The sequence below is a fragment of the Manacus vitellinus genome, unplaced genomic scaffold (assembly GCF_001715985.3).
Source record: "Manacus vitellinus isolate BGI_N305 unplaced genomic scaffold, ASM171598v3 scaffold_20_pilon, whole genome shotgun sequence".
NCBI classification, from domain to species: Eukaryota; Metazoa; Chordata; class Aves; order Passeriformes; family Pipridae; genus Manacus; species Manacus vitellinus.
In genome coordinates, this window is record NW_021939471.1 from 10,742,231 (window position 1) to 10,755,290 (window position 13,060).

Sequence of the window (13,060 nt, forward strand, 5' to 3'; positions counted from 1 at the left end):
AGAAGGGGAAGGGGCAACTGGAAATTGGACAGGACTCCTCTTATGTTTATAGACACACTGTCCAGGTAAGGAGAAACTGGTATAATATCATAAAAAGCATCAGATTATTCTGAAAATATACAAAGACAATGTATTTGCAGTTTGGCTGTTTTAACAATATCACCTACCTTCACTCCATGTCCAATATCATCTAGAATTGTATAATCAATAGGTTTCCTGATGTAGCGAACTGGTCGCTCCAAGTTAGCTGGTGCAATGATTTTGTGAGTTCTTGAGGTGTTTTTGTTTGTAGTCAAGATACCAATTTCTCTTCTAGCAACTTTCTCTTTGTGAATGTCCACCGTCTACAAAAGACGCAGTGTATTTACTAACAGTGGTATGCATTGGAATACAGAGTCAGTAGTAAAAAAAATTAAATCAGTTCTAATGTTTTGAAGATCTCTGCACTGTGCTAAACATACACTACATATACTTGATTACATCACCTTTCTTCCATTTACTGTTGAATTTGACACCTCTAAAGCCACACTAGTAGGTTCTTTGGGTTTTCTGTTACCCTCTGTATTCTTCACGGTTTCACAAAATTCCTTCTCCTTTCCATTCTTAGTAGTTCTCAACAATTTACTAACACCATTTTATGAGATTCTTTCACTTATCCTTTTTTATTTTACAATTGCTCTCTAAGTTTGTCTTTGAAATAGGCTCCAGCTACATGAAGTGTAAGGATACCTTCCCAAACCTTAATTTTATGACCTGAAAAGCAAACCATAAGCAGGTTTTCTTACACTGTAAAAGTTTGCTGAACTAGGACTGGTAATCATGACAGAATAAAGTTTCACTCAGACAAATTGAAAGAAAAGTATTTTAAACATTACAAGTCACTCATCACGAAGCAATGATTAGATTTTAGAAGGTGCTGCATACTAATTTATCCAAAATAAAGCCAGAGATTTAAGCCCAGTGCCTTCACTTCGAACGCCCAAGGTCAACACTGAAAATCTTTCCTTTTACATATTAAAATCAGTACCACAAGAGAATCTTTGGTATAAGACAAAGCTTTGCTGAAAACCTATTGCCTAAAAATACGTATTTATATCTTATTAGGTAACAAGGCTAAGAAAATGTCACCAAAAGGCCTATCTTCCCCTTCCAGGAAAATACTATCTCTCAAATCATGGTGCATGGAGTTGCTTGCCTCATTTAAAACCAAAATAATTCCCTGTTCACAGAACAGCTTTCCTTATAGGAAATTTGCCAGAACTGTGAACAAACTATTTTAGCTAGAGGATAAAAAGTAAAAGTAAGAAAACATCCAGAATAACTAGCATTAGGATTTCTAAACGCTCATAGGATTTCTTGTTGCCACTTCAGTGATGATGACTTTTCACAGTTTGGAGACAGGCTCTGCAGTAACTGAGGAATGGGTACAAATGAGAACTCATTTTCATAACACACATTTTTTTTCCATTTTATTTTTCTGTGGACAAGGATTGGGGCAGTGGTGTTGGTTATGCTGTTTTACCCTTTTGTGCTACTGATAACAAGACAAACAAAATGGAACTGTGTTACCTTGTGCAATCATCACAATCTTTAAAATTACAAAAAATTTTCAAAAAATCAAAAAACACAAACAAACAAAAAAACCCCCAAACTACTTCCAAGAAGTTGTTTCTTAACATTATTTCCAGAGAAGGATTTCCACAAATACCAGGGGCATTATATGGAAGTTTACATTACAATCATCAAGATTACCTAGTATTTCCCAGCAAAGTATTTTCAAGATTTTGCAACTTTGCTAAAGTTAAGTATTGAATACAACTTAGTTAGGTACATTTCTACCACCTCTAATTCCACCTGCCTAGAACAGTAAGGTTTCCACTAAAGGTGCACAGATATTTCTTAAAATAAAGCTACAGAAAAACAAGATTATTCGAGGTCAAAATATGCTGGTGAACCTCTCTTTGGAAAGCTAGTTTGTTAAGCAATGATTTGAAATTTAATAGGGGTATTTAAACTGTCTGGGACGCCCTCACAAAAACCCCCAATATACAAACTCTGCAGAAAGTCACGAATCATACAAGCTTAACAGAAACGCATATGTTTCTGCAACTACTTAGCAACTAAACCACTTTCAGTCAATTTGCCAAAGTCCTTTCCTGATATGACCAGGTCCATATACCATCCCCCAACACAACAGTGCAGATCAGATCTTCACAGCTCTTATGGCACTACTGATGGTACAAGCACCAGTGCAAACAGAGCACCATCAACATTTTCCAGAGCACCAGAAGTGCACCACTCTGCAAGTGGGTAAGATGTACTATTTTATCTTCCATCACAAGATTTTATCCATTCTCTGTGCCAGACCTTTGATTTTGCAGCATAGTAGAAGGAGGTGTTCTGGAAGAGATGGTCTACAGACTTCTGACCTCATCTGCTGAGGAGTCAGAGGGCATATACTTTCTTGATAAGCTAAAGATATGTGATTGCAACAACCTGGGAGGAGAGTCTCATGTCTGATACCACTGAAGAATTCAACCTCTACTTCAGACTTCAGCTGTGATCTAGAATTGTCACTAGAGAACTGCAGAGACATGACACTGACTCTTTTATGTTCTTTGTCTCACAGCCCCTGGTACCCTTTGCTAGAATGCTACAGAACTTCAGTTGCAACAGCAGCTGCATTTCAAATGCACTGGAACATCAAAATCCTATGGCTCTGAATCTGGTCATTCAAAAATCAGTTTATGCCTTGGATACTGCACTCAGGACCTTAATTTCAATCCACAAATCAGAAAGAAAGTAATTAGTGCAGGGTTGTTAAGATGCAACTTTTAATATGTTCTCTCAGTATTTTCTCATGCAGTTATCTATTAGTACAATGTGAGTACCGGTATTTAGTGCACATGTTATTGTAGTGATGGTATCTTGGCACTCTGGAGGCTTGTTTCCATGAATGAAAAGCGTGTTTACTCAATAGGAGCTGCGAGTACAACCAGTTTTCTTAATGACTATGGTGATAAGTGAGACATAACTACAGTAACAAACTATGAAATGCATAAAGCCTAATTAAAACCTGAAGTTCATCCAATGGGATTTCTCTTGCATTATGATTCAGAACATCTCTTTTAACCTGAACAGCTAGGGAATGACTAAGAGTATAAAAACTGCATTTAATTCTGGTCCATACATCTAAAAGTTGTATTGAAAAGCATTTTGCTGGCAGTTTTTCAAAAATTTCATTTTCTTGTTTAGAACTGCTGAAGACATGAGATCTTAATGCATCTATAAAACAGCAGACAGGAACACTGAAGTATTCGATTAGTAGCAGAAGTAACAAAGATTAACCTGCTGCTGAAGGAAATGAAAACATTTATCCTCAACACACAGGTAATTATTACCTCCAGTAGTAGCATAAATCCCTTAAGTGAGACAGAAGAATATTAGTAGAAAGTTTATTCAGCAGTTTAGAAAGTTCTATTGAGAAGTTTTCGGGGTTAGAGCTGGACTAACAAAACATCTGGTTTGGAAAGGCTGTTAGGAAAAGGAGATGAGATACACAGTCCCTTCTATAACTTCAAACCCTGTTTTCTAACATGAAATTTTGGACTCCTGACAGCACTATTCTGTTTTTTAAAATTTTTTTTCACATAGCTGCATTAGCTTTGGTAAAAGTTTTTAAATGACAGCTTGTTAGGGATTAGGCTCATTACTATCATCTTTTCATATGCTTTCCAAGATCCCTGCAATAAGAGAAGGGACAGCTTAAGGGGAAAAATAAGTATGAACCACTGCATTCTTTTTCTATTAGGAATTTTCTGGCCATTTTGAAACATCATGTTTCCATACTGAATTAAATAAAAACAGTCTCAAGATCTGTAAATATTAAAACAGTAAAAGCATTAAATAATTTCTGGGATTTTCCATAAAATTAACACTATTTACAATTTAACTTAAAAGTCACTGAATTCATGAGTTTTGAGAAATACTCTCTTCTACTGGTAAGTGAAATTTCTCAAAGTGTTAAGTTAGTTCTTGTGCTAGTTTTGGCTGGGACAGAGTTCATTTTCTTCACAGTATGAGGTTATGTTTTGGATTTGTGCAGGAAAACAGTGTGAATAACACAGGGATGTTTTAGTTACATCTGAGCAGAGGTTATTCAGAGTCAAGGCCTTTTCTGTTCCCCATCCCACCCCACCACTGAGTAGGCTGGGGGTGCACAAGAAGCTGGGAAGGGACACAGCCAGGACAGCAGGCCCAGCTGACCCAAGGGATACCCCAAGGATGTGGTGTCAGGGTCAGCAGCACAAAGCAGGGGAGGCCACCTGGGGGGCTGTTGCCTGGGGACTGGCTGGGCATCAGTCAGTTGTGGTGAGCAATTGTTTTCATTTGCATCATTTCTTCTTGGGTTTCATATCTCTCCGTTATCTTCCTTTTCACTACAATTTATTATCATTATTATCATATTTCAATTATTAAACTGTTTTTATCTCAAGTTTTCTCACTTTAACCCTTCTGATTTTCTATCCATAGCCTGGCAGGAGGGAGTGAGTGAGCAGCCATGTGGTGCTTAGTTGGCAGCTGGGGTCAAACTACAACAGCACTTTGAAAGTCTGAACTGCAGTGAAATTTCAGAAATAAAAGTCTCCAGAAGCCCTCATTTCTTCCTCTTCTCAAAACATTCTAACTTAAATTTATCAATTTATTGTCGGTCTGTTAGTCTGGGCTTTTAAAATTCAGTTTAAAAAAAATCTTAGAAGAAAAACGTTGCTTAAATATAGTGTTGCTGGACTTTTATTTTTTATTAATCTTATTTGATGCACTCACATTGCTATTTTTTAAAAGTTTCGCTATTCTTGTACCTTGCAAGAATAAGACAACTGAAGAAGGTTACAAGCCTTTACTGACTTATCAACGGAAAGTCCAAGTGAACTTTCCTACATTGACCAAGCAGTTTGCACACATTGCTCCAGCCCAGCTCAGCAACACATGCTGACTGCAGAGAAGTCCAAGTCCGTAGTCTATTCAATACCTATTCTCACAGCCAGTATCATGGGAGTCAAATTGTGTAAGGTGGATGTAGCAGATTTCTCCACCACGCAGTGCCATTGGAGATAACTCATCACTACCACTCATCTTTGTGACAACATGCTTGTTTATATAATTAGAAGAGGTTTTAAAATTACCTTGCTAATTAGATTCTGTAACTAAACCTGAAAACATTTCTCAATATACAAATATTAAAACCTGAAAATCTGCCAGATTAATTTAAAGAATTTGGACATTAGCAACATTTCACAGTGTCTGTTAACTTAAAAGCTGTAACATAATTTTTTAAACAAGTATAAATATTTATACATATGATCTGTACTCAGGATTTAAATTCTTAGTCAAATACAAAACACTGTATATCATCTACTTCTGGACAAGGTTCAAGGCAGCAAATAAGAACAGATTCATCAGCTTTCAGACCAAACCAAAGTAATTAGGGAGGCCCTGTAGAGAGACCTCGACAAATTAGAGGACTGGGTAGTCACCAGCCATATGAAGTTCAACAAGGAGAAGTGCCGGATTCTGCACCTGAGATGGGGCAAACCTGGATGTACAGAGAGACTGGGGAATGAGAGGCTGGAAAGCAGTGCCAGGGAAAGGCACCTGGGGGTCCTGGTTGATGGCAGATTGAATCTGGCAGCCAGGAGGGCCAACCGTGTCCTGTGAGGCATCAGCCAGTTGACAGAGAGGATTGTCCCGCTCTGCTGGGACAGCCTCACCTTGAATATCGTGGCAGTTTTGGGCACCACAATATAAGAAAGATATTAAGCTGTTAGACAGTGTCCAAAGGAGGGCAACAGAGATGGGGAAAGGCCTTGAGGGGAAGCCGTATAAGGAACGGCTGAGGTCATTTTGTCTGCTCAGCCTGGAGCAGACAAGACTGAGGGGACACCTCATTGCAGTTACAACTTCCTTGTGAGGGGAAGAGAGGGGCAGGTACTGATCTCTCCTCTGGGGAGACCAGTGACAGGACCCAAGGCAGTGGTCTGCAATTGCATCAGGGGAGGTTTAGGTCAGGTATTAGGAAAAGGTTCTTCCCCCAGAGGGTGGCTGGGCACTGGAACAGGCTCCCCAGGGCAGTGGTCACAGCACCAAACTTGACAGATGTCAAGTGTGGCACATGGTGTGACTCTTGGGGATGGTTACTGTGCAGGGCCAGGAGTTTGAACTCAATGGTCCTTGTGGGTCCCTTTCAACTCAACATATTCTGTGACTCTGTGAATTGTAATTTTTAAACCAATAGGATTTAATCACTTGCATAAAAATAGTTTCAATAGTAATAATTTCCTTATTCAGGATCTATATATAATCTGAAAACTCACAAATGATTATCAGCTTCCTTTTCAGCTCTTTGATTATGTTGGCATTTGAAGTGATATAAATTGGCGTTATATCAATGAACAGAGAACCAGAATATTTTATTTTATCAAGCTGATCATGCCTCTTCTGGTTTGAGCTACACTTGAAAAAAAACCAAGCACTTTTTCTTACTAAGTGCCAAATTATTTTGCTCTCTTCTTTGGAGAATATGTGGAATTCCAAATCAGAATTAAAAGCAAGATTATACACTGAGATATCATAATTTCCATATAGTGTTTTCTAAACTTAAATACCAAGATTTACTGACCAAAGCAATAATGCAATAATACGCTGTGGGCAGATGGTCATTACCAAATTGTTTTCTGTTCTATGTTACTGACATAATTTCAAGTCAAACTGACTGAAATCATAATTTGGCAATGAGGTATTATACCACAAGGCATTTTAAGTTGTATTAGAAAAAGTCCACTAAACTTTACACCCAACATAAAAAAGACCAAGGAAGTCTTCTGCAGGTTAGGCTAATTTCAGGAGAAGTGTAATCAAATTTCTTCAAAATAAATTATTTATTTACACAGACATTGTGCAAAAAATTTATTAATTTTTAAAAGAAAAATAACTATTGAAATGACAACAGATAACATAATCATGTACAACACTGGTATCATAGGATGAAGCCATTTCTGAACACATTAATTCAACTTAATTAAGTTACTTGGATCAACACACTTCATGTATGTAATATCCAAAATTCAAATACTGTCTGCTCCTCTGACATAATTTCTTCCATGAAGATTTGGGGAGGATCCAAGATGATGCAGGCTCAAAAAACATAAAATACCAAAAAAACTCCAAACTAAATTTTCAATTTTATAGCAATATTTAAAAAACAAACAAACAAAAAAACCACCACAGTTTTTTTTCAGTTGTTCAAGCACAACCTATGAAATTTGGCAGATACATCTTCATTAGGTGTTGGGTACTGCCTAATTTAGTGCTCCATTTTAAATAACTAGCCATTTTGTATAAATGTCAGAGACAATCTAACCTGGCATTTCAATCTGCATAAATATCAGCTTCTCAGGAGGAAAAAACTTAAAATACTATGGCTCTTTGCACAAAAGCTACTTTACAGATCCTGTGTGACAAAATGGATTTTCCACATTTATAAAAATGCAAAATTCAGTGAACTTGGGATATTTTTATTCATATACTGTCTTTTGCATCAGGCTCTCAAACAGTTGAAATACGTGTCAGCTGGCACCTGACTGTGAAGAAGCGCACACACACACACATACACAGTGTACATATATATCTATTTATGATATATATATGTATATGTGCATTTATATATATATTATATATTACTATATAATCTTATTTAGCACATAGACATACACAGAGTAATTTGTGACATTTTCTGGGGGGAAAAGTTGATTTACTTGTCCATGGACTAAGAAGAAGAGAAGAAATCACACTTTGCAGCTTATTTTTGATGTGGTTACATGAGACAACTGAGGCAATCTAATAGCATACTACTAACAAAAGGAAAAATCCTCCCCATCCATTTGTACCTGCTCTGGAATCAGATCCAGTCAGAGTCAATCCAGTCCATTAAGCCAGCATAAAATTATTCACTTCTTTCGCTGTTTCAAACCTGTACTAGCTTAGCAACCCTTTCAGCACCAGCAAGTCAACAGATCATTCCATCTACTCATCTCCTACCTTGCATGCCTCCTACTTTCAGAAGTTTTTCTATACGCCACAATATCCTTTATCAATTTATACTGTCACAAGGAGATCAAGAAACCCTTAGCAGCCAAAATGTATTGGTCAACTAAGACACAAAATATTCAGTAAACAGGAAGTGCTGTTAATTTCTCTTCTAATCCGTCATTGGTTGATAAACATCCACTTCATCATTCATTCTCAGTCCATCCTGGGAGTCAAAATTCTATCATCAATGTGGTAAATGGAACATGGGTTCCTAGTTAGAGTAGCTTAGTTTATTGTGGCTCAGGAAAACTGCAAACAGTGGCAGGAGTTCTGCAGCCATAAACAAATTGAAATATTAATTTTGCCTTTTGTTCATGTCACCACAAAGTACATTTTATTAAGAAAAGCTAGGAGCAAACTATTTTTGTCATCTATGCTTTTGTCATTAGATGCCAGTATTACAGCAACAGGAAAAGTAAAAAGATGACAAATAACTGTTTTCCGCCATCCATTTCATATTTTTTAACATAATACTCTGATTTTACCATTAGTGATTTTTCTGTGCTTTTCACTTATGCAGAATGGCTCCCTCTCCAAACAATAAACTAGCTAAGAATACATTTAAGCTGTTATCCTACGTAAAATGCTCATACTAACACTCATATAAAACCACATAATGAGACTCAATCCCAGAACGAATATGAGAAAAAATGCATCCTTCTGTTTTAAATGAAACTATTTTTCTCATTCACAAAACGTCAAGAGTTTTACTTGGTATGTAATGTCAAAGGCAAAGAGAAAAAAAATTAGGAAAAAAGCCTCACTTGTGAAATATGGTTGATTGAAGATTCCATGCGTCGAAGTTGGGATGCCTGGATATCCAGCATTTGGAGAACATTGTTGGCCAAAGTGTTGATCAGATAGGCTACGCTTGCTAATGACTGGGTTGTGTAAGCTTTGGTTTCTTCCAGGGCTCGCTGCTTATCTGCTGACTAAAAACAGAAAGAAAAGGTTTATTTAGTATAAAGTCTCTCATGCAAAGGTTCTTGGAGTGAACTCCTTTTGCCTGTTGTTACAGACAAAAAAACTACATAAGCCGAACTAATTCTAAATAAAAGTTACTATTTTTCCTCCTTTCTATTCATTCCACAAAAGATACTAACTTTGTATTTTAAGAGTTTCTATGCTTTATGAAAAGAATTAAGCTCATTTTCTCTTGAAGTCCAACTTTTCTTTTTGAATTTTAGCAATTAACTTGAAAAGCACTCTGAGACACTTATCAGTTATTTCTCCTAGACTTTAAACTATTTAGAACTGTTTAGTTTTTCTAAACTTGGTATTTCAATTAGAAGTACCTACCAGCCTGAAAGGATCTACCAAATACCATATTCCTCACCTCTCCCAATTATTTAGACCTCATTCTTGTCACAAATGGTCTTTCACAGTGAAAGAACAGTAATTATTCCCTGTAGATGGCAGCTGAATAAATTGAGACCAATCATTTTTTTAAATTAAGAAGTCCATGTATTTTTTTAAACATGTTTTGTGCTTTTTCTAGTATGATCCATTTTTCTAGCAGTAGAGCACCTAAAAGTATTTATGCTATCAATCCGCAAGATATCTATTAGAAGTTTAAAAACATACGTACATTTCAAACAACATTAAAAATAATAAGAATCTAATTGTTAGATTTCTGTGTTTCTCCTTGAATAACAGTTAATATCACTAAGATCTAAGTCAGTACAAAGAATACAGATGAGAGCACTAGCAAAACATACAACTAAGATGCCGAGAAACTTTCCAGTATCCGAGGCTTTGGTATACGCTGGATTTCACTCTTAGGTGATCTTCAGCCACTTCACAGGCTGATGGTTTTGTTTCTAAAGCAACAGTTGACAAATGTTCTCTATTCCTATCTACCATTATAATACTGTATTTCATTATTTCCTTGGCTTTATATATTATCCACATAGGTTGGGTATCAAGATTCAAGAAAGAAAAGGGAATATAAAATTATTTCATATGTTTCAGCACAAGCTGAATCTACCATCGATTTTTATTATATGTACCTTGGGAAACACAGAAACTAAGTGCATCTGTATTTCAGGAAAATAATTCTTACAGTCAAAGATATTTCCTGAGACCTTGTAATAAGACCCTTATAAGAAGATTGCTAGTTTTCAAGAAAAAAAAAAAAACAATTCCACACATGTAAAAACAGGCACAGGACTTCAATTAAATGTTCACATGAAAGATATTCAATACTTTTTCTTTCCTGGTAACCTCCTGTGTCCACAAACAACAATGGTAACTTAGTTGGCCTGGTACAGGCTACACTGGTACCAGTTCCTCATCTGCCAGGAAGGAGGATAGCAGCAGTTGCTGTTTATCCATGTAAGAGTTCCCACGATAAGGCAAGAGGGAAGGAATGCTGTTGAAGGTAAATATTCTTGCCTGGCTGTTTGTTTCTCATGCAGCAGAAGATAGAAAACAACAGAGAAGGAAATGAAAATTTTAGGAGACAGCTTTATCTGAGCACAGTATGATGATATTCTCCAACAGAGCACACTTGTAAAACTGCCTTATATTCAGCTATACCGAAGTTAGATAAATGCTATCTCCAGATCCCATTTAAGAACTCATGACTTCTAGCCATCTGAATAGTATGTTTTGTACATAAAAGAGCTCCAAATTCAGAGACTCCCAAATGAAGGAAGAGAGAGTTCTTTACCTCTACTCTCACACTGATGGCTTATAAACGTACTCTTTCTTCCCCTCTCCCTACCCACACCCTCAGCTCAGCCTGCACATCTCTGCAGCAGGCACACCTACCACCTCACACTTCACAGCCATTCAAAACATTTCTCAATGGCAATAAGAAAAATAACCAGAAGCTCCTCAGTTTTGCTCTGCAGCTGCTGACAATCTATTTATAGAAGCAGAAACTGCTGATTTCCATTAGCATACTGTACATCCAGAACAGCTGAGTATAAGCCAGGATACACCATATTTTTCATTAATAGCCAAAGTGTTTGAGAACAAAAGGTAAACAGCCTATAATTTTAGATATTATGAACCTCTGATATGGCTTTTCTGCTTAAAGAAGCACAAATATGAATATATGTTCAGAGCTAGTCCTTCCACTGATGCAATCTAACAGCTAAACTGAAGTCACCCCCAGTTCAAACCAACAAGGAACTGGCTTCTCAATGTTCAAACACATTACAGATTTCATAAAACAACAATCCTATAAACTCATGTGGAACTGCTATGAGCACAAACTCCTGTTTGATTGAGAGGTCCAGTTTGTGTATTTGGCTGATAACAACTGTGATTTGCTCTCCATTTCTTTATATAGAGCCCAAAACTCTCTGAGACAAACTCAGTCACGTTTGGCACAGCAAAACTGAAGTTTGAACTTTCTTCCTGTATACTGAAAGACAAAGAATGTGTTGAAATTTCATATTAAAATGACTATTTGAATCTACTACTGTCAAGCCATTTCACAACAACAAAAATTAGTTAATTACAGCATTTTAAAACAATTATGTTTACTCTGAAAACCTTGAACAGGTGAAAACTTGAATGACTCACAGCAACTAGAAAAAAGTCTGGAATACTTACAGAAAAATCTGAAGTTCCCCCATGGAGATGTAACAATAAATATTAGTTAAAATTTAAGTTGAAATGCTAAGTTGTGTTTAGTGTAAAATCTGTCTTTTAATTTGAAAAGCAGATTTCCAGAGATAGTATCTTATCATGTGCTGCTATGTAACAAGATCCCATTTACATTCCCCACAGACACCAAACTATATTGCTTACAACCACTGCCGTGCTCACTGATCCTGAATATGTAAGTTTGAAAATAAAGGCATTTCTGCAAATAAGATAATGGTTTCAAGTGATCAATAAACAAAATTCAAACATAACCCGCAGCAGTCTAAGATCTGATACTCTGATCTTCATAACATCAAAATACCAGCCAATATGCTTCATAAGTAACTGCAAGGTAGACAAAGTTATTTCAATTTCCACACCCACCAAAATTCTCCAGTGAAAACTGTCCAATATCAATTGGCCCTACTCAAACTGGTAAGACTCTCCACAGTAGTTTCAGTAATCTACGTGTGGAATACTGAAAACAAGAGAAATGTGTTCTGGCCACGTTCACTGTAACAAAAAGAAGAGCTGCTACTGTGAATAAGTAAGGGTATGAACTACAGACCTTGAAGCCCTTCAGTTCTCAGAAACATTGTGTTCAGCAAGACCAAGCACTAGTAGAAGCGTTCTCAGTGCCGTGACCTAAATTAAATGCCATGAAACAGAGCACTGAGTATCCCTCCATTTTACTTTTTCAGCATCTTTAGCACCTGCACACATAAAATGCCTACTAAAAAAATGGGCTCACAATACCTATTCACACACCACTCTCAGGGAAGCAATGCTTTCAAGTGTTAGATCAGTTTGATCTGTACTTTTTAAATGGATATTAAATTTAAGAAAGCAAAGCTATTGTTTGACAAACAACTCTTCTGCAACACTGCCAACACAGACATCATCTCATTCCTAGACCTAATGTATCCATCCACTGTGACAGTACTGTATTTGTAGGGCTGCATGGTGGATTGAGTGTGTAATCTACTTCATAAATAACTTCAGAAACAAATGGTTATTTTAAACTCCAGTCAATTCCATTATCTTTCCTGCCATGCAAACTTGCAAATGCTTGCTCTAGTAAAACTAAGTAGATGCCACAAAGGAAGAGCAAATCACCTTACTGAATTATGGTTTGAGCAATTAATCATGATATAATGGAGGTTCAGGTTCTACTTTAAGTATCAGTACCTGTCAAAGTAGAGGTCCCCAATGCCAACTGCATGCTCCCTTCGCTGTAGTGAATTAAGACCAGGAGGCAAGTCCCAAAAGAAAATTATCTGAGTAAACTAGATAAATAATAAACCAAATAAACCAC

General features: G+C 36.7%; 1 protein-coding gene across 1 annotated transcript in view; it reads right to left on the minus strand.

Annotated features, from left to right (window-relative positions):
• ABI2 (abl interactor 2) overlaps positions 1 to 8,986 on the minus strand; it is a 35,195-nt gene extending 26,209 nt beyond the window's left edge. The window contains exons 1-3 of the mRNA XM_029959602.1: positions 8,913 to 8,986; positions 486 to 612; positions 168 to 344 (exon numbers count right to left, since the gene is read on the minus strand). Coding sequence (XP_029815462.1) covers positions 168 to 344; positions 486 to 612; positions 8,913 to 8,986 — 378 coding nt within the window. The remainder of the gene's footprint in view (positions 1 to 167; positions 345 to 485; positions 613 to 8,912) is intronic.
• Positions 8,987 to 13,060: the final 4,074 nt, after the last annotated feature.